Genomic DNA, 26,562 nt, shown 5'->3' with positions numbered 1-26,562 from the left:
TACTACAAGTCAGCCAATCATCTCAATTACTGAAGTTTAATGAACAATCTCTCAAGGTCACTCGGCCACAGGGATAACAGGTCAGTGATCTTAGTTTTTTGGCCAATCGGCATCGAAACAACGGTTACAAGATCGAGGCGCACAAATGAAACACATCATTGTAACGGCCTAAACTATATTCTTCTACTTTCGATCACAATATTGTCATAATCCGAGGCTTGTATTATTACTGATTATTGCTTATTACTTTCCATAGTAAATGTAAATGCTTTATTTAAAAAGGACAGTTGTATTCTTCCACGCTGAATTAATTTAATTTTATTCAGTCGATCTTCAGTAATAAGGATATTCGGTTGATGGGCCTATGTTAGTCCTTACAGTTTATTTTCCAGTGAAAGTCATCCTTCTTAAAACTGTACTTCGGTTGATCACTAACCTCAAACCATGTAAGATACTGGGCCCTAGGGCCCATCAGCTGATGGGTTACATCAACGATTACTGTCATCTCTCGCAGACATTATTTCAAGACCACTCACGATGCTCTTCAACATGTCTCTTCTCCACTCCCAACCTACTGGAGATTGGAAAGATGCTATAGTCATTTACCATCAAACTTAGCTCGGACGTTTTAGTTCGAAGACTACGAGTGTTCGTGTAGCACATAATTAAGAGGTTTTGTGAATCAATCGTTCTACCCACACATGTCTCGAAAACATCGGTTTTCAGGACTTGACCACCCTGAAACCTGAATCTTAAGATTTGTCTCGCCATTTCGCTTTCGAATTTTTAACTGCGTCAGGGCATTTTTCCACTTAATTCAATCCTCAAGCGGCCAGTTCGTCGGATACGAATATTTAAATCACGAGTTTTATATGCGTTTTACAGTATGACGTTTCTTTCATAACTTCCGAGTGCTAACTTTAAGATCCTTCTTGGTTGGGTCTCGCCTCTGACTCACCGAGTCTTATCACTTTAGTGACATATACCCCTAAAACCTCGTGAGGTAGTACATTTCTGATGCGAGATTCAACTAAATCCTGTACATGCCTTTTAGCAGAGTCATTATCTTTTGACTCCTGGATTCCAGTCAATTAAAATAGGGACGGATCTGACTTCTTTGTAAGTCATGTTCACAGCTTTTGATCGTGATATCATGTCCTGCCTATTAGCTACTGTTTGGGGGACTGGCTTTTCTCTAGCAACATTAGGTCGTTCCTTGTTCTTGATATATACTCATTCATCAACTTTCATTGGAGTAGCAATCACAGCCGCCTTACACATTGGGATCCATGATGATTATCGATGACTAGGGTAGTCAGGTTTTTGATGTAGGTTCGTTCTCTGAGCTGGATGGTTTGGTCGTGGAGTTTTCATCGTCCTTCTGAACGACATCATCATTACAAACTTCGGGCACAAGACTGAGCTTATTTGAGGTAACCTCACTTCAATTTATGTATCCACCGAGCGGATAGCATCTGATGTGTCTCGATTACACTTGCTAATACTCCTTTTAGCAGCATTGACCATTACAGTGGCTTCGGATAGCAAGCTGTTTGCGTCCGAGCAGCATTGCTGACAAAACCACACGCAACCATTTTTGCTAAACCGTTTGAGAGCTGCAAGCGTTAGATTCGTGGAAACTTCGTGGTACTGTCCTCTGCACTCATCTCACTACATTCCATTTTCCACAGAGTATTGACAGCCTGGCGTTAGTAATTGCTTTTTTCCACTGTCCAGTCAGGTAGAGGTTTTCAAAAGAAACTAGACACAAGCAATATCCAGAGACATGAGAAACTGGTGACCGGAAAAATGTGAAAAACTAAATTGTTAGACCCAAAAGTGCAGACAAATACAAAAAGAACTAACGTACTCAAAAATGCCGATGATAAATTACTCCCAAAATAACAACACTCTTGTTAATTGTTTGCTACAACGGTCAAAAGAACAGTGGTATTTTTCCTCGCTGAGATAATCTTGTTGTTTTGATCGTTAAATACGCATCAAATCTACTGTCTCTACTTTAATTGAATTTATTTCATTTAAAGTAACCAAAAAGAGTGTTGTTTGTTTTTGGAAGTAATTTATCATCGGCATTTTTGAGTACGTCAGTTCTTCTTGGTTTGGTCTACCACAGTCCAAACCGAGGTAAATAAGGTTTTGCTAGACCGTTTCAAGACTTGGTCATTAAGTGATCGATTTTTAGTCGTAGGAGGCTTTAATGCACCCACGGTAGACTGGAAAAATCTGAGGACAGAATTATTATAAAATTCTTTCGAACAAATCTATCACATATGCCCTAGTGCAACATGTGAAAGAAGCAACTAGGTATTACCCGAACTCCGAATCATCTTTACTAGATCTCCTATGGACCCATTACGAGGACGACGTCACAAACCTCCATTATATGTCACTTCTAGGTAAAAGTAACCATTCAGTTCTAGTGTTTGATTTCCATATAGTCGTCAATAACGGGAATGTGTCAGCCCAAGCCAGACCAAACGTCTGGAAAGCAAATATACAAGATATTATACACTCAGCATCCTCAGTAGGTCGGGAAATAGAACCAAAATTCACAAGTGAAACGGCTTGGGTTGTATTTAGAAATTTGTACATAAGAGTCACTGCACCTCACATCCCTTGGACTATACCAAAGGGTCTGAGAAACCCCACCGTGGTTCAGTAAAAAGGTCCTCATCCTTCTCCGTAAGAGAAGAGGAGTGTGGGGGAGATTTAGATGCTGAGTACTGACGATGCAAATCTCGATATCGAGAAGCTCGAAATATTTGTGTCTTGACCCTCCGCGTGTCTAGAAGGTTGTACGTAGAAAAACTTGTTAAGGAATCTATTGAATACTCTAAACGCTTGTACTCGTACGTAAACCAAAGGACTAAGGAAAGAAATATTCCAGCATTATGGGGAAAACGTAGTACTGCATTATTAGTGGAGGACGATTGTGTTAAAGCCTAGGTATTCCGAAATTACTTTAACAATGTATATACCGTATTAATACCCTCCCCTCCAGCTCGTACACCCCCCCACACACACACCAGACACTGACCAAAAAACTCGATGTCTTTAGTCTGTCAAACGAACTTGATATAGGCAAATCCACGGGACCTGATGAAATACATCCTAGGTTACTGAGGGAACTAGGGAATGTCGTCGCAAACCCCTCAAGTATGTTTTAATCTGTCTGTATCCCAGAGTCGATTATCAAAAGACTAAAAGAACTCCATAGTATATCCTGTCCCTAAAACAGGTACGGAATATAAACCTGTGAACTGTCGACACATTAGCCTAACTAGCGTGGTTGTTAGAATTTTAGAAAGAGTTATTTGGAAGGATTTATTTAAGTATCTAGACAAAAACCGGATTCTTTCATGTCTAACTTAGTAGCTCGTGGAAGTTGGTATACTCTTAAGGATGAAAAGTTACCCATAGATTTAGCCCACATTGACTTCACCAAGGCTTTTGACAAAGTTCCTCAAAACCGGCTGTCGTATAAATTAAGTAATATCGGGGTTGGGGGCGATTTATTGATGTGGATAAAATACTTCCTAGTTGGGCGCCAACAAAGAGCATGTGTGAACTCGAAGTTGTCTCGCTGGGGAACTGTGCCTAGCGGAGTGCCTCGGGATACAGTTTTGAGGTCAATGTTGTTCCTCTTGTATGTAAACGATCTTTCTAGTCTCCTATCATCGATCTTGTTATATGCTGACGATGTCAAGATATGGAAAGCGACAAAATGTAAGGGTGACAGTATAGAGCTTCAAAAAGACCTGGAGAAATTATTTGAATGGTCTAAAATTTGGTGGTTGCCGATAAATGCTTCCAAGTGCATTGTGATCCATATTGGTCACCAAGGTAAAAATACATGCACGATCAACAACATTGAACTACTTGTTGTCCAGACACAATGATTTAGGAGTCATCGTTAGCCAAGACTTGAAGTCTACTGCATAATGCCGTGTGATAGCCGCCAAAGGTATTAAAACCCCATGGTCAATAAGTAGGACCTTTAGCCATTTTAATGCTAAGGCCTTTTTAACTTTGTATATAATGTTTGTTCGTCTTAAACTCGAGCACTACATACAAGCGATTAGCCTCTGCCCAAAAAGACTGAGCTGTTGGTAAAGGTTCAGAGAACCACAACGAAGTTGATTCCCGGAGTAGCAAAGCTCCCATGTGATTTTCGACTGGCTAAAATATAGAAAAATCAGAGGTGACTTTATCACAGCTTTATACTACTTAATGGTAAATTTGCATCTGATATGCCCTCAATTTTCTTGTCTTCAAAAACAGAGGATTTACGAGGACACTAAAAAGTTCGCAAGCTCAGGACAAATTGCTTGTCAGCTGACTACCGACTCTCCCACCGAATTATCAACGAATGAAATTTATCACATCAACACGTGATTAAATCTCCATCTGTTGACGCTTTCAAAAGAAAGTCGGATCAACTGAGAGATCATTGCCAGGACTAACACGGATTACCTAGTCCCCTGTTCTCTCCTATCTGAAAGTGCATTGTGTACGCTTGCTGTGTCATCAACTCACCTTTTATCTGTTCTTTTTTCCAGCCGTTCTCGCTCACGCTGCTCTGAATGGTTCCCTGGGTGGACGCGAACCCCGCATTAAAAATGTTTTTCTCTATATCTGTTATGTTTGACTAATATATCGTAAATACACGTCCTTCCTAACATTTAACCGACCAAAGGGTATCTACCGGTCAGCTACAATACCTACAACTGAGCTGTACATTCCAATTCATCGAAGATATCACGCAAGTAGAAGTGTTATTAGAGGAGGTGTTAATCCTCATTTTAATCTGCTTTCTTCTGAATTGTTTGTTTACGATCATGTATATGTAGTCGTTCATTTGAGTTTTAGTTGTTTTCTGAGTACGTGTTAACACTCATTACTAATCCATCAATACCAAATCTGTGATTACAATTTTACTTACCAAGTTTAGGTTCTCATAAGCTTCAAGAGAACAGTCGAAATTTCAGAACCATGTAGTTTGCTTTAAGAAACCTATTATATAAGAGCTGGTAATACAACTGACTGACTAGGTGAAAGTATATAACATAGATTAATACTTATCACGGTCCGCAATAAATTGCCAATTTTAGCCTGCGTTGTTCCCATCCTAATTAGTTAGTACAGATGTATAAGAAGTATATTTATTTAAGTATACTTACGACCTGATATTTTCGACAAAATGTCGGACAGGCAGCAATTGACAGTGAAAAGTTATACACTGCCGACGACTTGTGTACAGTGACATTTCTTTGAGCAAATTACAGTCTAAAACTGAACTGTTTCCTCCGACATACAATTGTGTGCATTTAACACAAGTCATATAAAATGCAAACGACTGAACGATTACATAATATATGTCCTGTTGTCATGGAATAATGCCTAGAAGTCAATAGACGTCTAATAAGTTTAAGAGGTTGAGTATTTAACTATCATTTTCCCGTTTATCGAGGCAACACATTGTACAGTCAGAGTTCTGTTTACCCAAAGGTTGGGTTTATTGTATTTTAGTTGCTTGTTTTTTGGTCTCTGCAAACTATACAGTTCATCGTATGCAATTTCTGATATGATTTTCAGAAACATCAATCTCCACTGTCCAAAATTTTGAAATATCACATTGCATCCATGTTGTTAGCATGTCAAATAGTGATTATTCTGATCCCGATGACATTCAAAAGTTGGAAATTGAATTTTTATTATCCATTTTCGAAAATAATCAAAATCATTGTCTACTAGAATATGATAAACTATCACGACGTGGATCTTTCACATTTCATCCACAATTCTATAAACCTATTGAATTATATGGACCATCAATAAATATAAAGCTAAGAAACAGTATTCCAGTTGAACCTTTACCTAATACAATAGATAAATATTGTTATCTTTTACAATATTTACCTGTATTCATTATGACATTTATATTGCCATCTGAATATCCTGGACATATTCCTAATGTATCTATCCCTAAATTCTCTTTATCATCTATATGGATGCCATTATCTCTTCTTACTGAATTAGAAATTAAATTAGCTGAGATAGCTAATAATAATCTAGGTGAAATGACACTTTTATCATGTATTGAATATCTTCAAAATGAATATTTCTACTATATGATTGAAAAGTTTCATGGAAGAAACCTTCAATCTGTCTCTTTTGATCTTTTCAAATTCTATGAATATTATAAGGTAGAATTGACTTTATCCATTCAAGATATCTGTCATTTATTACTTTCTAATAATGATGACCGACTTGATGTGGAATTCGATGAATCATTAATGGAATGTGCTGTATGCTTTGAAACCAAAAAAGGAAAACTGTTCATTCGATTTGCAAAATGTAAATGTTTTATTTGTCGGGATTGTACAATAGGAAGTTTTAAACTTTCAGTGAATGAATCATTGTTTAATGGACCTTTGACATGTTTGCAATGTGGTGAAGAAGTTAACTATACAGAGGTGAGTTTTTGAAGTGTTGTTGTTTCGATGATAAGCTATGACATTTAGGAATTCATCTTTTGTTTTAAAATCTCGGCGAGGCCTTGAGATGTGTGCACATTGCTCCCAAATGCCTTGGTACGGCCGAGAATAAGGAGAGTCCGCTCTCCCTCTCCAAATACTCTCACATGGCCACGCATATATAGCCTCTGCCAGGGAAGTCATACTGACTGCCTTCTCGTGCCATAGGTGTTGTTTACGAAATTGAGAGGATGAAAAGCGAATATCCGGTGCTTCAACCGGGTTGGTGGACACGGAAAGTCCACTTAGGGGAGTTGGGAAACCCTAATTCCAAACCAATGGGCTCCAGTATCCTGAAAGAATAAATGGTGTATGAATCAATCGTTGATCACTGGCTACCATGGGACTGCATCTCCTCACGATGCTCCACTGTCTTGTGGATCAGACCTTTAGGTCAAAGGCTCCGGGTGTGCAGCCCTAAGAAAACCACCTGCTTCAGTTTGGGCACGTGAGCAGTATCACAGCCCTTACACAAATCAAATGAGATTTGTGTGGCGCATATGTATCTGGCGTCCCTTTGTACCAATATTTATGTGTTTAAATAAATAAAGTGCAAATAATTTATGGCTAGGATGATAGAGCTTCTTAAGACTGCAGTGGAAAAGAATGCTGATTGTGAAGGGAATTGCACTTGAGTTGTTTCTAAGCTGACAATATGCAGACATTTACGTCTGCTAATCGGACGCCAGTTAGACATAATTCGGTGATTTAACTAGAATTAGAACGTTATCAGGATTTAGTTTTCGTAGATAAGATAATAAGGTACTAAACTCAAACCGACAGGTTCAAACTCGACCTTTCTAGTAATTATCCCTTAATGAAAATTGCTTACATATAAAAACCAAACCACTTATTAAGGGTATGATACATTTAAGTGTAGTTAATCTTTAAAAAGACATCAATATTTTCAGAAAATGTTGGTGTCTATACTGTGTCCTAAATAAGTGACATCCTAATAAAGTAGTGTAGTATCGACAGTTCTCCCAGGGAGTGTAATATAACATTCTGTTGCAGTGTGTAAATGATGTATGTATTGTGATCAAAACATAAATAACGTAACCCAACCGTAGGTGCTACGTTGACATGGTGGTTGGGCTTACCCATAATGATGACTCAATCAAGCTATATTGTCTGAAACACATGTTGTTGTAGGCCCTACCATGCCAAACAGGTCGGCTGGAGACATATGTTACGTGTGTCCAACTACCGCCTACATCGACGGTGATGTTGTCTGATGTAGAGGCAGGTTGAAAGAGAGCTGGGGGCTGTCAAACCAAAACATGGAACCAGTCCACGAAGTCATTTACAATTGGACTGAGGTGTGTTAACAGGTGTAGACCAATTGGTTGTGTTCCACTTGATTATCCCAACCGGTGGTTAGAGACTTTGAATAACTTAGCTCGAAATCATTTTCCATGGCGCAGGTATATCCATTCTTTGTCTTCCTCCGAATTCTAAGCTTCTAAATTCCTCATAATCTTTTTGTTTTACTAGTTTATATGTTCTTGAATTGTATCTTCGATGCCTTATCTTTTTCATTACCACTAATGCTATGACCGTCTCTACTAGTCTGGGATTTTCCCAGATAATTTCATCTTTCTGTGTTAATGGGGTGTGGCGACTTGGATTGATGTACATACGTACCAGGTTCTACGTTGCAACCCACACATGCACAGATATGTAAGAGCTGGGATAATTTTGTACCGATTTAGGTTGCCACATTTTACATCTCAGAGAAACTACCATGTAAAGCGAAGAAATTAATATAACTAAAGATATGGATCAATGAAATCAAAACATAAAAAACATATGCTCTAGTCATAGATTATAATCATCTTAAGAATCTCTGTCAAAATGTTTGTACTTTTCGTTTCATCTCACAATATTAATAAGGTACTTTGTAGAATTTTTTATGAGAACAACACTTATATGCGGCACACTTATTAGATGGACAGAAAAATGACTAGTTGTACTGTTTTATTTATTTAAACACATAAATATTGGTACAAAGGGGTACCAGATACATATGCGCCACACTAAACAAATGAGATTTGTGTGAGGGCTGTGATACTGCCCAGGTGCCCAAACCGAAGCAGGTGGTTTACTTAAGGGGCCACACCCGGAGCCTTTGACCTAAAGGTCTGATCCATAAGACAATGGAGCATCGTGAGGAGGTGCAATCCCATGGTAGCCGGTGACCAACAATTAGTTCATACGCCATTCGTTCCTTCAGGATACTGGAGCCCATGTACACCATTGGTTTGGAATCAGGGTTTTCCAACTCCCCTAAGTGAACTTTCCGTGTCCACCAACCCGGTTGAAGCACCGGATATTCGCTTTTCATCCTCTCACTTTCGTAAACAACACCTATGGCACGAGAAGGCAGTCAGTATGACTTCCCTGGCAGAGGCTATATATGCGTGGCCATGTGAGAGTATTTGGAGAGGGAGAGCGGACTCTCCCCACTGTACGCCATACCAGGGCATTTACGGGCATTGTACTAATTATGATATAATTAGAGCACATTGGAAACGTTGTACTTAACCTCAGTCAAAATTACGATTTGGTGACAACAGAAATTGTTATATCCTAACGAAAAATAAATGAATGGTAACTTCTGGAAATTATTTATGGACTGTTATCATATATGTATTCTTATTGTATAATTGTTAAGTGACTAGGTTATGTATATTTATATTCCTTTTACTATAACCTCTTATTTGACCTATTGACTACTATAATACGATTCACCATTAAGTTATTCTCAATGTGTTGGTTACAGTCTCCCACAATCACAGCCACTTTTTGGCTTGATCTTGTATAATTGTTATTTTTTATTCTGTGGTATAATATGATCTGGTTTGCTCGTATATGAACCAAGTATGTCTGAAATAGATGATTCATACAGTGGAAGCTGATATTAGTGTTCTGTACTCAACAGGTAGAGCTAAACGAGAAGGGCCAATAAGGACTCGAGGGTGTTCGTACTGGTCAACGCGTCGTTGGTTTGTAACAGTGCTAAAATTGTATAAGCCATGTTCTGATTGGCGATCATATCACGTGATGTATTCTTAGGTCACAAGGACATAACAGAAACTATATATCTTCAGTATCATATTCAGTAGAAAAACGTCTCACGACCTGATTTAATTCAGTACTCTAGAAAGAAGGAGTTTTTCATGTTAATCCAAACCATAAATACAAACAAGTTAAAGAGTGCTATTGCCACGTCTGTATGAGGGATGACTATTTGATGCCCCCAAATGCCCTGGTACGGCCGAGAGGGAGGAGAGTCTGCTCTCCCTCTCCAAATGCCATCACATGGCCACGCGTATATAACCTCTGCTTCTGAGTTAGACCCAGTACTTTCTGACCTTATGACGAAGTTGAGTCCGTAGTCTGGTGGTTCACGTTCCGTACTTCAATCAGTTCGCGATAAATAACATGACCATCAATTCCATTAGTAGCGTGTCTTGAATTGATAAATACTACGTCATAGTTTACTACCATTCTGTTACCTGTAATAAGTAATTTCTATATTGCTGTGATTTTAAACCATTAAAGTCGCTTATACTCATTCCCTTCCCTATAGATTCGTTATATTTTACCTGAAGATATATTCAACAAATATGAATCTTTAGTATTAAAACGAGGCTTGGATATTATGCCAGATATAGTCTATTGTCCGAGACCACAATGTGAATTCCCAGTGATTTTGGATTCAGAAAATCTTGGCCGTTGCCCTAAATGTGAATTGAGCTTTTGTCCAATGTGTTTAAAAACATATCATGGTGTAAATCCGTGCAAAATTAAATTACAAACATTTGGTAAATATGTATATATTGGTTCTCTTTTTTTCGCATTGATTATCAATGTTAGAGTTTTTTTTCATCAAGATGCTTCAACATTTATGTTATTATCTAGTAAAGTTTTAACCGATTAAAAATTTCATTCACATTTAAAAATTCAAATTTTACTTACGAACGTTGCCCCCAAGTGCCCTGGGGAGAGTTCGCTCTCCCTCTCGAAATACTCACTGCCTTCTCGTGCCATAGGTGTTGTTTACGAAATTGAGAGGATGAAAAGCGAATGTCCGGCGCTTCAATCGGGTTGGTGGACACGGAAATTCCACCTAGGGGATTTGGAAAACCCTGATTCCAAACCAATGGTGTACATGGGCTCCAGAATCCTGAGGTCACCGGCTACCATGGGATTGCACCTCCTTACGATGCTCCATTGCCTTATGGGTCAGACCTTTAGGTCAAAGGCTCCGGGTGTGGCCCCCTAAGTAAACCACCTGCTTCGGTTTGGGCACCTGAGCAGTATCACAGCCCTTACACAAATCAAATGAAATTTGTGTGGCGCATATGTATCTGGTGCCTCTTTGTACCAATATTTATGTGTTCAAATAAATAAATAAATAATAATAACAAGCAACTTACGAAGGTGTAAGAAAAACCACATATCGTACAATGGTAATGAGCGAATTTATGTATAACGTTTTGAATAGTTAGGGGTTGTATCATTCAGTCACCAATGTATGTTTATAATTGTTTGAAGAATCCTATCATCGGAGTTACAACTTTTTGTATAGAGAGAGTCTCTTTATCATTGAATAATCTCATCAGATGAGATACACAATAATAATAATAATAATAAGATAATGATGGTGATGAAGAATAAGAGGATGAGGGTAGTTTACGGGTCAGAATCACGGAAGATAATTGTTCAGTTGACATTTTCCTTCACATTATGGTGTAGGGTACTTATATCCATATAAGTAGTATATGGCGATGTTCAGACATAGAATGTGTTTTAACAGAAGATCGGTAAGGAAAGAACAAGAACGAAGCACAATCGGTATGAAAATGCATACACAATGAAATTAGAGAAGACGGACTGATATTTACAGATGGAACAGTTAAGATTGAGACAATTGATTGTTATTTTGCAAATTAACTGTTTACTGTATGTTTATCATATTTTAGTGAGATAGTTTGTAATTTGTGCTTCAATACATTCGATTGTCTCAACTAGTTGTCTTGTTCACTACAATATTTGTTAAGCGGACAGTTATCTTTCATAATTCTGACCCGTAAATAATAAAAATGAAGACGTAGTTTCTGCATCTCATGTCCATAGAAATGGGTATACATTCATGCCTTGTGCTTGTGTTTAATGTGTTAAATATCCTGTCAGCGATACCGTACTTACAAAATTAAAAAAAATCACATCTTAAATAATCTTAAGGATTGAAATTTAAGTTATTTCGTTCCACCCGGAAAACCGATCCGAAGTTCTTTAGGTAAATAATTAAGACACAGAAAAACACCGAAGAAAATAAATGAGAATAGAAAAAAGGAATACAGTTGTATATTTTAAAAAAATAAACCAATATATTTCATCACGTTCAGTAAAGATCAGTTGTTAGGACATTTGATATTTGGAATTGGTTAAATATAACTCAAACTACTTATTATTAGAATTAAGTACTATATCGTTCGGTACGAATAGTGAACGACAAAGGAACTTCTGACTGCATACGAAATATTTTTAGCTCCACAACGTTTTAAATTTCTTGTTTACTAATATCTTCTGGGTATCTATCATTTTATGGGCATCTTTCAGCCAACTTTAACTTGTTATCCTTATTATTATTAGATCATAAGTTATTCCTTCTGTCAGATATATTTACAGAGCTGTATATCACACCTACTGTAAGAAATTTAGCTATTATGTTTGTCTTATTCAAATTAAGTTAGTTATTTTTAACTCGATAGACTGATAGTTCCGCAACATCCAAAATCCCCTTCGTGTTATCATAGTTTATAGTAATATTGATTGATAGTAGTTTATTTATTTATTTAAACACATAAATATTGGTACAAGGAAGCACCAGATACATATGCGCCTCACAAATCATATTTGATTTGCTTGAGGGCTGTGATACTGCCCAGGTGCCCAAACTGAAGCAGGTGGTTTTCTTAGAGGCCCACACCCGGAGCCTTTGACCTAAAGATCTGATCCACAAGACAGTGAAGCATCGTAAGGAGATGCAGTCCCATGGTAGCCAGTGGTCAACGATTGATTCATACACCATTTATTCTTTCAGGATACTGGAGCCCATTGGTTTGGAATTAGGGTTTCCCAACTCCCCTAAGTGGACTTTCCGTGTCCACCAACCCGGTTAAAGCACCGGACATTCGCTTTTCGTCCTCTCAATTTCGTAAACAACACCTATGGCACGAGAAGGCAGTCAGTATGACTTCTGTGGCAGAGGCTATATATGCGTGGCCATGTGAGAGTATTTGGAGAGGGAGAGCGGACTCTCCCCACCAGGGCATTTGGGGGCTAAGCGGCTTGCGTCGGCCGGGAACCGAACCCGGATCGCCCGCGTGGCAGGCGAGCATTCTACTATTGAAGCACCGACGCCAATTGATAGTAGGAGTATTGTTGATGGAAAGTGATTCAATGAGAATCACAATTTCAGGGCACTAATTGATGAGATGAAAAATTTCCTCTCTTTATATTTGAACTTATGTTGGTAGGTAATCAAAATAATCTTACTGAATAACTTGTCCTGAGATTAAATCTATTAACAAAAACCGTCTAATCATTTCCTCGTATTTTTAGGTTTGTCAAAGATGTATGTCAAGTATAGCATTTTCGCTAAATAATAATTCACAATTATATAGGCCATATGTCATCTTCTGATATTCTTTCACCTCAGTGGAATATGAACTACTGGAGGTTGTAATCGTATTGTTTTTATTTTGTCTGTTATCAGTGCTAGCACATCCTCCGTTACTGTATTAATTCGTTTTGTGGTAACTGTTTCCGAGTAAGTAACACAGTTGTTAGGAAACGGGTACTAGGTAAGGATGGCAAATCCATTGATGAAGTAGTGAAACTTCATCAGTTGAGATGGCTGGAACACGTGTTACGTATGCCCAACCACCGACTGCCCCTTAGTGCGATGTTTTATCGTATAGGAGTAGGTTGGAAGAAAGCTAGGGGCGGCCAGACCAAAACGTGGCACAAATCCATGAAGTCACTGACAAGTGGACTGATCCATGTTGGTAGGTGTAGACTACCTGGTTGGGATCCGCGAGATGATGGTTAGAGACCCTGCATGATATGGCTCAGAATCGTGTGCAATGGCGAAGGTGCATCCACTCTTTGTGTTCTACCAAATTCTAATCTTCTGAATTCTTCATATCTCTATCCTTTTTTTCTCTTTTCAAATTTATTTCACTGGATTATACTCCTTGAATAACATCTTCAAACCCTAATCTTTCGCATTAATGCTTATACTTTTACTACTTCTACCACTATGGGATTTGGATCGACAACTCCATCTCTGTGTTAATGTAGTATGGCATATCGAACTGATGTAAGTACATACTTACTAAGTTCTACGTTGTGACTTATTGTGGTATCAATTATCTACTCGAATATGTCATCAAATTATAAGTCCAGATAACCTTAATAATGTCTATTGACTGAATTCATGATATATTTTGTTATCACAATATTGGTGTCCTCAATATGACTTAAATGCAACTATATTATTACCTCAGAACTTAGAAGTATGATCTATTGAACAAGTGTTAGATGTGGGAAGGTTCATTTTATAGGGATTTTATGTCACCCATTTTCGAGAAATAGAATTCTTGGCAATATTAAATTATTTGTTAACTAAATCTTTGTGATAAAAAAATGTCAGTCACTCTTGTGTACCGATATTCGAACATTTATTTTTATTTATTTAAACACATAAATATTGGTACAAAGAGGCACCAGATACATATGCGCCACACTTTTTGCGTGAGGACTTTGGTACTGCCCAGGTGCCCAAACCGAAGCAGGTGGTTTTATTAGGGGGCCACACCCCAGCCTTTGACCTAAAGGTCTAGCTCACAAGGCAGCGGAGCATCGTGAAGAGATGCAGTCCCATGGTTGCCGGTGACCAAAAATTAGTTCATGTGCCATTTGTTCCCTCAGGATCGTGGAACCCATGTACACCATTGGTTTGGAATGAGGGTTTTCCAACTTCCCTAAGTGGACTTTCTGTGTCCACCAACCCGGTAAAGCGCCGGACATTCGCTTTTCATCCTCTCAATTTTGTAAACAACACCTGTGGTACGAGAAGGCAGTGAGTAGGACTTCCTTGTCAGGGGTTTTATACGCGTGGTCATGTGAGAGTATTTGGAGATGGAGAGCGGACTCTCCCCACTCTCGGCCATACCAGGGCATTCGGGGGAAGTTCTCGGGTATATAATATACCCTTATGGACCACGGTAATCTTGCACTGGTTTTCAGGAGAATCAGACACCATCCAGACTTTCACGCGGCAACCTAAACAGTACAGCTCAATCCCGTTTAACAGGAGAGCCATACACTATATAGGCTTCAACGCTGCAATCCGAACAGTACAGCCCAATCCTGTGGCGCAACCACTCAGGTACCAAACACCCTGGTGGAACAGATATAATATAATAAGTTAGAATCAATTTTCTCTTAAATATTAGAAGTATAATTTATGGTAAAAATCTGTTCTAAATTCTTTTCAGCATCTTTCATTCCCATTGACAATAGTCGAATATTTTTATTTCCTTAAAAAAACAAACTAGGTACTATATCACAAGAAGATAATGAACTGATTCTACAACGCCTAAAAGAAGAAGAAGAGTCAGAGAAATTAATTTCAGAAAAGTATAAACTTTGTCCAGGTTGTTGGACACCATGTGAGGTAAGTAACCAATAAAGTATGAAGTATTCATTGAATGTACTTTATTACTATTATTACTTTTCTAATAAATAAGTAGTACAATTCAGTTGTCATATAAAACGAAACGGCCATCCAGTGCTTCCAAGTTTTCCATGGTGATCTAGCTTCAATTGATTCATGATCTCAACGATTGTTTTTTTCTGTTAGTAATTTATACATAAGTATGGTATTTTCATTAAAATATCTTCTTTCCACTGGCTGTTTACCAGGTATTTGATATCATTTCACTCGACAATCTGAGTCATTAGTCTGTTCTTAAGAGCAGCTATCACTAAACCATACGGCGTTCATCTACTGATCAAAAGTCCACTAATTTTAACAATCCAAAATCTATTTATCAAGTGATAAACTCCCTCTCCTCCATAAATAGCTTTCAGCTACATACTTTTAGGGGCTAGTAATGATACGCTTGTATCAAACTGAAGTGAATGATGATAAACGTAAAACTCGTGATACAGTGGTTAAAAATCAAACTACTGTTCCACTCATTATGGCTTAAAATATGTTCTAGAGACTACTTACTGATGTTGATGTTTTTATGTATACTACTAAACTTTGAAAATGGTTACTTTGAGATTATTGATTCATCTAATGTTCTTATTACATAAACTTTTTCCGGAATGAAATTGACTTCCTGACTTCAGTCCACCCATTTCATGACATACACTAAGAAATCGCATCCCCTTTAAGTTTATCTTTGCTCTTATCCTAACCTACTTACTATGTGCTATTTCGTCCCTTACTGGTGTACCTGAAACTGTAGCACTAAAGTTGAAAAAATTTTTATAACTTGAACTAGAGGTGTCAGAATATAAATTGGTACAACTGGAACTGAAACTTAGTGTAACTAGATACAAGAAAGAAGAGAAACACAGTTGACAGATGAAGATCCTTATTAAACGGTGTTGTGCAGACTGTTGGATCTGAGTTTCCACATTACTGGTTGACTGATCAGATATTTACTAGAAGCCAGAAAGCATAATATGGGTGTCTCGTTCTAATGTAGAACTCGGTAGTGTGTATCCACAATCCACGTCCAGTGTTTCTTGGTTTACAATAGTCATCTAACCGATGTCAGTTTGTGATGTAAAACTTTAAAAATGACTTGTTTGTCTGTCTAATCTTCTAAGTGTTGATGTCAGCGATCCGTTACAAATAAACCTTCCGATCATTTTAGCATAAATAAGAACATCGTTATGGAAAAAATATTCCATTTCATTCTAGGTATTTTAAGTAGATGTCATATGTACAAAATTGTTCCACCACTTTTCCACCGACCAAGTAGCTTATTTAATTTTAATAGTTGAGATCATGAATCATTTGAAGCTAGACTACCATGGAAAACCTGGAAGCACTGGACGTCCGTTTCGTCCTATTGTGGGAATCCTCAGCAGTGCGAATCCACGATCCCGCCTCGCGAGATTCGAACCCACGACCTATCAGTCTCGCGCACGAGCGCTTAACCTCTTGACCACTAAGCCGGCTGGCATCCAACGGTGTTAATGTCTAACTTCAACCGGTTCACGAAATCGAGCGACACATCCATCAATATCTTCAGTGAGTTACTATCTCACAACAGACCTGGTTGAACTCCACTGGTCACTGCTTTTCACTAGAACTCCAGGAAATACCTCTTTGAAGCCTTATTTAGTCAAGAAAAGTAATGACTTGAAAAAGACATCAAGAAAAATTATTTAAAAATATAAAAAAACTGGCATCCTACACTTACAAATACGTTTAATGATATGAAATCATGTCTAGCCTTTGGTGCTTAATATTTTTGTATATGTCGTTATTTTACATATTCTCGTACCTAATTTTATTGCATGTTATAGTGTGTGTGTGTGTGAGAGAGAGAGAGAGAGATAAAGGTAAACGGATACGTCAATAGTTTGGGCTCTTAAGAAACGTCTACCGGTCATCATTTCACCGATTGAAATGTGCTCGGGATTAAAATTCAAAACAATCTTCACCTATATATTACTACGTGTATTATTTTCTTTGTTAACCTTCTGTCCGCATAACATCATTGTTATATTCTTATGGCCTGTTATTATCACGTGATGGCATTGACAATCAGAACACCAACTTATTGACCAGAATAATAACGTAGTACATGTAGTCTAGAGTCAACTTAGAGTTCTTATTGGTCCTCTGAGATAGTAGCTATTCGCCTAACCCAGCCGATTCAGTCCAGAACACCAATATGAATCGTGTATTTCAGACATACGTAGTTTATGTACAAGCAAATCAGACTACATCACACCATCAAATAGTAAATAAGAATTATACAAAATCAGGCCAAAAAGTGACTGTGATTGTGAGGCACTTTAATACACTAAGAATATATATATATATATATATATATATGACTGGCTCCATGGGGTATATCCTGGAGTTCTAGTAAGAAGCAGTAACCAGTGGAGTTCAACCAGGTCTGTTGAGAGATATCAACTCACTGAAGACATTGGTGAAATGGTTGCTCAACTTCGTGAATTAGTTGAAGTTAGACATTGACACCGTGGTCTATCAGTCAAGTGCTCCGGCGCGAGACTGGTAGGTCCTAGGTTCGAATCTCGCGGGTACGGGATCGTGGATGCGCACTGCCACTGAGGAGTCCCATAGTGGGACGAAACGGTCGTCCAGTGCTTCCAGGTTTCCCATGGTAGTCTAGCTTCAATTGACTCATGATTTCAACTATATACAATAATAGTCCATAAATAGATCCTAACAGTTACCATTCACTGATTCTTCATCCGGATATAACAATCATGATATGATTGTTTTTGAATATCTAACCATAATGATACATAGTATCAATAAGCTTTAACACACTGACTTTGTCATTGATATATGTCTATGTTTATTTATATATGACTCATTAGTAGTATTTTAGACTGTAAAATTAACATTAAGCACGTACATGTAAATTGGGTCATGTTTATATTTTTAACCATAATTATTATACATTCCTTAATATAAACAAATTTACTTATTAGGTTTCAAAGTTCAAGAATCAGATTTAGAATAATAATAATAATAATAATAATAATAATAATTGTTTAATATGACTGTTACCATCTAAAATGCACATTAAATTAACCAAGTGATTCATTACCCTCTTATGTTAAATATCTGGGGAGGCTAAACCCGACTCACACAGGTCCTCGTCGTGCCTTCTGGATAGTGGGACTGTTTCCATGAACCCTAACGTTAACGGTAAACCGGATGGTAGAGATTGACCTAATCAACCACTCTACTTATACCCACAAATCCATGAAATCACTGACAAGTGGACTGAGCCATGTTGGTAGGTGTAAACTACCTGGTTGGGATCCACGAGATGATAGCAATCGATGGTTAGAGACCTTGAATGACATGGCTCAAAATCGTTTGCAATGGCGAAGGTGCATCCACTGTTTGTGTTCTCCCAATTTCTAATCTTCTGAATTCTTCATATCCCTTTCTTTTTTCTCTTTCCAAATTTATTTCACTGGATTATACTCCTTGAATAACATCTTCAAACCCTAATCTTTCGCATTAATGCTTATACTCTTACTACTTCTACCACTATAGGATTTGAATGGACAACTGCATTTTTGTGCTAATGTGGTATGGCAACTCTAACTGATGTACGTACCTACAATGTTTTACGTTGTGACTGACTGACTGACCTATACCCACAAATGATTACGAAAGAATCATTTCATAATTATTTTTGATTTCAAAAAAGGGAGATGTAATGATTCTGCGTAAGCAATGCCAAAACAGCTATTGAATCCCGGTAGTTGTGCTCGTGCTTCGATGTAGCGTTCTTCTCCAGAAGGGCTTACTAGGCGCCACCTTGTTTCTATGGCTGGAAGAGGGGTTAGTTACCTGAGGAGTAAGACTGTCATCAAACACATACTTATTTTCCGGATATCTTATTTGTTAGTGTATTTATCAGGGATTCAGGTGTTCTTATATAGTGATGATGATTAATATTCAATAACCAGTTCTACAGACAGTTATCTTCTGTATTTTTCGTTGATTTCTAGCAATAACCACGGGAGTTAGTGGTTCTTGTGCGATCCTTAATGATGATGCTACTGTTGTTACTAGGATCTCTATATAACACTTGATTGATCATTTAAGGTTTCTGACTAGTAATAGTCAATGACTTAGTACATCTGACCGCTTAGCTTAATCGTAAAATCCGTACACTTAATAAATTCGATTGTTTTAAAATTGTGGGAACATTAAAATGAAATTGTTTATCAGAAGATATCAATCAATCAGTGTACTCAATTCTATCTTACTGTCACAGTTAAATAACTTGTAACCTTTCCGAATGTGCTTTTGAGATAATAAAAGTTTAAATCTTCAAGGAAGCATTAGCTTCCATTAAAGTTGCACACGCGTTTAGCTCGCGAGTTCAAGTGAATAAGAAATATCCTTTAAAGTTTATAAATGAGTGCGAAAGTCAATCAACACCAAGACCTCTCTTTAATTCTGTTCCAAAGAACACTGTTTATATCTATCTACCATTTAGAGATGAATCTAACAGTATGGTTTTAAGACAGAGATTAAAAGCATCCATCGAGAAAACATATGCTACTAACCTGGTTGTGACTGAAAGGACTAAGCCTATGATTCTAAATAGACTTAGACATTGTACAAATGATTACATGACGTCTCATCGTATTTACCAATTTACATGTTCGCGTGGACACACTCATGGAGGAGCAATCGAGTAACACAATCAAGGAATATGGAACATATACCTAAATGGCTTCAAAGTCAAATAATGTCAAATGCTCCGATAAACATGGAAGTTGAAAATAGTGTTCTTCGATAACAAAGCACATAGTTGAAAGGGGGCACAGATTTGACATCAATATAGCTTTTAAAACGTTGTATAGACATTGTCATGGACGAATTCTTAAACTTATAGAAGCCTAGGCTAATCATAAATTTAAACCCCCCTTATGTTTACATAAACAATCTGTCGTAGCCTTAAATTTGCCGTGGTCATTTTATGGCTTAAGTTAATGCGACAATTTCCTGTTCTTTCTCTCTCCTTTATTTACAATCATCACTTAGTTTACTTGAACTATCATTTAGTTGACCTTTATTAATTTTCATATAAAATGACTTAACAAGTATAAGTAACCAGATTGTTCGGAATGCATAGAGCAAACAGCTCCCATTTTTCAGATCAACTCCGTCTTCTCATTGTTCTATTGAAATAAGAAATAATCGATCAGTTGTTTACATATTGATTATTTGAAACATAACCAAACTACATATCTCTTTGTCCAAGGCCGAGGGATGTGCGACTTCGCCCCCCTTGTCACAGTACTCATATACGATGACTCGTTTTACTCACTGCCCCCAAATGCCCTGGTACGGCCGAGAGTGGGGAGAGTCCACTCTCCCTCTCGAAATGCTCTCACATGGCCAGCGAATATATAGCCTCTGCCACAGAAGTCATACTCACTGCCTTCTCGTGCCATAGGTGTTGTTTACGAAAGTGAGAGGACGAAATGCGAATGTCCGACGCTTTAACTGGGTTGGTGGACACGGAAAGTCCACCTAGGGGAGTTGGAAAACCCTGATTCCAAACCAATGGTGCACATGGTCTCCAGTATCCTGATGGAACGAATGGCGAATGAACCTGCTGTTGGTCACCGGCTACCATGGGACAGCATCTCCTCACGATGCTCCACTGCCTTGTGGATCAGACCTTTAGGTCAAAGGCTCGGGGTGTGGCCCCCTAAGTAAACCATCTGCTTCGGTTTGGGCACCCGGGCAGTATCACAGCCCACACACAAATAAATGAAATGATGAATTCTATTGACGATACTATTCTCGCTCATATTAGAAGCAAGACAATTTACACTATTATTATTATTACCATTATTATTATTATCATTATTATTATTATTATTGTTATTATTTACTACGTCGCTTTTTCACTCCCTTTATTCCCAAATTGTGTATCCTTCCTTTCCAACTTATGCAGTAGCTCGCCCATGGTGGAAACTCTGTCCTATCTAAACGATCTCCAGTCACTGTCTGGTTGAAAGTGAATGCTTCCACCGATTAGGAATACTGAAGCAGTCTTTCTGAAACCACGTACGCCGTTCAAGCTGTCTTCCTTCAACGTTCGCACACTAATGCAGATCGGACAACAGATGGGGCTGGCTATGTCTTTAGAAAGTCTTGATGTTGATGTTTGCTGTCTATCCGAGACCCGTATTCAAGAATCTAGTGAAGTACTACAAATTCGTTCTCCATCTGTCGCTTCGAAAAGCTCCGGCAACATCAACCAGTTTGTCCTGCCCCGCATGGCCGGTGACGACTGATCCACCAAACGAGGCGGAAGTCCGCAAGGAACTCCAACTCTTGAAGCGCTACAAATCACCGGGCCCAGATGACTTACCTCCGGCTCTTTTTAAAGATAGTGGTAACTTTCTGGCTAAGGAACTGACGGTGTTGTTTGCAAAGGTTTGGGAGCAAGAAAGTGTTCCAACATCATGGAATGAGTCGATAGTCGTCCCTATCTTTAAAAACGGTTCACGTTGTTCCTGTAACAACTATCGGGGGATAAGTCTACTTCCGATTGCGTCCAAACTATTGGCTTCTATCATTCTTCGTAGGCTGTTTAAAACCCGCGAACGATTGACTCGCGAGGAGCAGGCTGGTTTTCGTTCTGGTCGAGGATGCATTGATCACATCTTCACCCTCCGCCAAATGTTAGAACACCGTCATACTTATCGCAGGCCAACAATCGTAGTGTTTCTTGATATCAGGGCTGCCTTCGATTCGTTGGACAGGACTGTTCTCTGGGATTGTCTATTGAAGAAGGGTGTGCCTGAGAAGTTCATTGACATCATAAAGGCCCTGTATACGAACACCTCAGGCAGAGTGAGGGCATACAACCACCTTTCTCCCTTGTTCCATTCGAGCAGTGGGGTTAGGCAGGGTTGCCCGATCTCACCATTCCTCTTCAACTTTGCCATCGATGACATCCTGGAAACAGCTCTGATGGATGTAAGTAATGGCGTTGTGGATCTGCTGCCTGGAGAACGACTTCTCGACCTCGAGTATGCGGATGATATTGTCTTACTGTGCGATAATGCCCAAGGCATGCAATCCGCACTTAATCAGTTGGCAGTCAGTGTCCGCAGGTACGGCATGTGCTTTGCACCCTCCAAGTGCAAAGTACTCCTACAAGACTGGCAGGATTCTCATCCTGTACTCACCCTGGATGGTGAGCAGATTGAAGTAGTTGAGAAGTTCGTGTATCTAGGTAGCTATATAAGTGCTGGTGGTGACGTGAGTGATGAGATTGATGCACGTATAATGAAAGCCAGAGCGGCTTATGCCAATCTGGGCCATCTTTGGCGCCTTCGTGATGTTAGTCTGGCTGTAAAAGGTCGGATCTACAACGCGTCGTTGAGAGCAGTTTTGCTCTATGTTTGTGAAACCTGGCCTCTCCGAGTTGAGGATGTTAGACGTCTCTCTGTGTTCGATCATCGTTGTCTCCGAAGAATTGCTGACATTCAGTGGCAACACCATGTTAGTAATGAAGAGGTTCGGCATCGTGTGTTGGGGCGCAGAGACGATAATTCAATTGGTGTCACCATCTTGAAACACCGACTTCGGTGGCTTGGACATGTTCTACGAATGTCGTCCCAGGGAATTCCACGTCGTGCATTATTTGCCGACTCTGGGACTGATTGGAAAAAGCGGAGAGGAGGTCAGTGTATGACATGGTGTCGTGGCATGAAAGAAAGCTGCAAAGGGCTAGCTTCTGCTGGTCCTTCACGACTCCCTGGCTGGGGTCCGAGAGATGGTGCAACACAGTGGCTAGAGACGTTATCAGATATGGCTCAGAATAGAAGCCAGTGGCGATCCTGCTGTAACCTTCTTTTACTTTCTACATAAAGAGTGGTTATAACTTTCTTAACTGAAAGAGTCTTCTGGTTGTACATTTCAGTCCGCCTTATCTTTTCATCCCTTCTCTTCCTACTTTCATTATTTTGTGTGGCGCATATGTATCTGGTGCCCTTTTGTACCAATATATATGTGTTTAAATAAATAAATAAATAGTTTTACTCACTGATGACTGTCTCTGTAGCATTGCTCACATATTAGACTGAACTGTGTTCAGACATATTTTCAGATTTTAGGTGATATTAATCTTTTTCTCCTCTCCCTAGACCTTAAGTAAATGTGTGATTCAATTGGTGTACTTCAAACTACTTTTTCCATCACTGAAACACCATTAGATTTTGTAATAGATGTAAAATGTGACCAATCATTTGAATAGTTGTCTAATGTCTAAATTTACTTAGTATTGTTTGTTTGAATCCTCTCATTGATACTAAGTGAATTTAAATTTCACCCCGTTGCACAAGCAAGTGTCTATCAGGACTCAGTAACTAAATGGATAACACGATGGCAATTGAAGCGAAAAGTACTGGGTTCGAGTTCCAGAGTGAACATCAACTCTGAGATGCAGGTACATCCAGCTGACGAGTCCCAAATAGGACGAAACGCGCGTCCTGGATTCCACTACTAGTCACTATCCATCTTTGCTTATAAAATTCTTAAAATTTCATGTAGATAAGTATCATGATGCACCCTAATAATGAATTAATCTTAAAACATCTCTTCTCTCTATTTCATGTTTTAGTGTTCTAATTCAAATTATGGCATTAAAAATGAATATACTATGAACTCTCTAGACATGTATACATGTGTATCTGTATTGTCCCGTCATCTTTATAGATTATAATTAACGGATAGGCTCAAGGAGTCGTATTTCGTCATTTTTGTAACTTGACATCTGGATGAACATACCCCTTCCCATTGTTACTAACCACACTCTGACTGGGACTCAGTACCTTTCTCGTCAACTTTAAACGTGTTAACCACAAAGCTACTGAGTCCAGAAAGCTGAAATTTATTTATTTAAACACAATATTGGTACAAACGGGCACCAGATATATAGGCACCGCACAAATCTCATTCGATTTGTGTGAGGGTTGTGATACTGCCCAGGTGCCCAAACTGAAGTAGGTGGTTTTCTTAGGGGACCACACCCGGAGCCTATGACCTAAAGGTCTGATCCACAAGGCAGTGGATCATCGTGAGGAGATGCTGTCCCATGGTAGCCGGTGACCAACAGCAGGTTCATTCGCCATTTGTTCCTTCAGGATACTAGAGCCCATGTACACCATTGGTTTGGAATCAGGGTTTCACAACTCCCCTAGGTGGACTTTCCGTGTCCACCAACCCGGTTAAAGCGTCGGACATTCGCATTTCGTTCTCTCAATATCGTAAACAACACCTGTGGTGTTAGTAGAGGGGGGAGGGAGACCTTACTCTCCCCTACTCTCGGCTGTACCAGGGCATTTGGGGGGGGGCAGAGAGCTAAAATCTTGTTCAATGATTATATCATTCATTATTCATAAGTCAATTGTTTCGTGTTATTGATATTTATATATGTATCTTTACTTTTCTTATTTATTATAGAAAATTACTGGTTGTAATAAAATGACCTGTTCATATTGTCATTTATTTTTTTGTTGGTTATGTTTATATGCTATACATGATCGTCATAATCCATATTCACATTTTTCTAATGGTACATGTCAAGGTCAATTATGGACAGATAATACAATTGAATTTAGATAATCATTTGATTTCACTTTCTTATTATGATCCTATAAGAGTACTGTATCTAAAAGAAATATATCCAGCCACTCCTTTTACCACCTTGGTCAACTTCAGAGTTAACTTATTACTAATCCATTTTATAAGATGGTGGTGACATGAATTTGGTTTGATGTTCATTCTTATATCTTACATTTATCCACATATCTTACCATTGTGATTATTATTATTATTATTACACTTGTTAACCATTTTGCGGGGAATTTATTCAACATCCACCCCTATCTACCATCATTCTACGTATTACGTAATTTCTGATTTGTAATCCTATTGTTCTCACTCTTACCCCCCCCCCTATGTCAACTATATTTATTCCGATCATCATTTATCTTACAATTTTATTTCACTTAGAGATTGATTCAAGTTTAATACTTCATATTAGTCAGCTTCAACATTCCTTGATTCATATGTTTACAGTTTGGTTAAATGATGTACTCTGCCCTAAACTACTTGGCCAATCTTCTTTTATGGATTATTAATTTGGATTTACAAATTGTAGAGTACCTGATGAGAAATGATTGAAAGGGATATTCTTCGTTCATATAAGAGTACTGTTTTGTTTGGGTTTTTTTTGTATTTTTGTATCCAACTTTTTTTTAAATATTTTTATTTTAATAAACAATTCTATTTTATAAAAAAAGATTCACTACTCTTGAAGTGCTGTGCTTCGTTAATCGTTCATCTTGATAACCGTTATAATACCAATCTTAATGGTACATAAAATCAAAAGGTAAAGAAAAGCAGCAACTACAGTTTATTGTCAAACAACTCAGACCAGCACCTGAGTGAATATCAGCGAGCAAAGCGAAAATGATATACATTGGAGATGGTGGGTAAGCCAACTCTGTAGCTGTTTCTCTGACACCAGCTTAGCTGTCTTCGAATTTGTGCTAATAGGTTTTGTTGGTTTGTATTGGCAGCATTTAAAAATAGACTCACATAAGCATTGGTGGCAGCAAGACAAAACAAAAGCTAATAATAGGATTTGAGTGCATACATATATGAGGAGGAGGAGGAGAAGTCATCGAATGATATTTAAGCAATCAACATTTTGGCTAGAGTCTGTCATGTTGCTCTAGTGGTCATAACAGTAAAAAGTAATATGCAAATTGTTATTATCCAAATGACGGTGTCTGTTAAGTAAGTGAATAAAAAGAGCTTAACCAAAATTAACCATCATCGAAATTGTCTGTAGGACGGTTGCTATACTCTAATTTATTGTTCACTATTACCAGTTTACAAATAATTTAGGTTGATAATTTTCTTTTTTATCATATTCAGTATTGGAATTTGTCTTGATCAAACTGTTTCATGTAACAGTGTACTTACAAACAACTGCTTGTTTTTATCAGATCAGATAATCAAAAGAATTAGACTAGATGCTTGTATTCTACGAATAGTTGTTGAGGTTGTTATCGTAGTATCATAAATTTTACTACATAAAAACTGTTCATTTGATACTTTTTACGTTTACCAAAAGTGACCATA

The 26,562-nt window shown here is 38.2% G+C and overlaps 1 protein-coding gene across 1 annotated transcript; it reads left to right on the top strand.

The window, feature by feature from the left end:
• Window positions 1-5,675: 5,675 nt before the first annotated feature.
• Window positions 5,676-25,270, top strand: Smp_088990 (putative ring finger protein 14 (androgen receptor-associated protein 54) (triad2 protein); the record flags this gene model as incomplete). The annotated part of the gene is made up of 4 exons (XM_018797455.1): window positions 5,676-6,497; window positions 10,150-10,384; window positions 15,191-15,309; window positions 24,874-25,270. 4 exons carry the CDS (start codon window positions 5,676-5,678, stop codon window positions 25,033-25,035), a joined length of 1,338 nt encoding a protein of 445 aa, XP_018652495.1. The 3' UTR covers window positions 25,036-25,270.
• Between the last annotated feature and the right edge of the window lie 1,292 nt (window positions 25,271-26,562).

Source organism: Schistosoma mansoni, chromosome 4 (genome assembly GCF_000237925.1).
Source record: "Schistosoma mansoni strain Puerto Rico chromosome 4, complete genome".
NCBI lineage: Eukaryota > Metazoa > Platyhelminthes > Trematoda > Strigeidida > Schistosomatidae > Schistosoma > Schistosoma mansoni.
The sequence above is the reverse complement of the archived record's forward strand: the minus strand, read 5'-3'. Positions and strand labels throughout refer to the sequence as shown.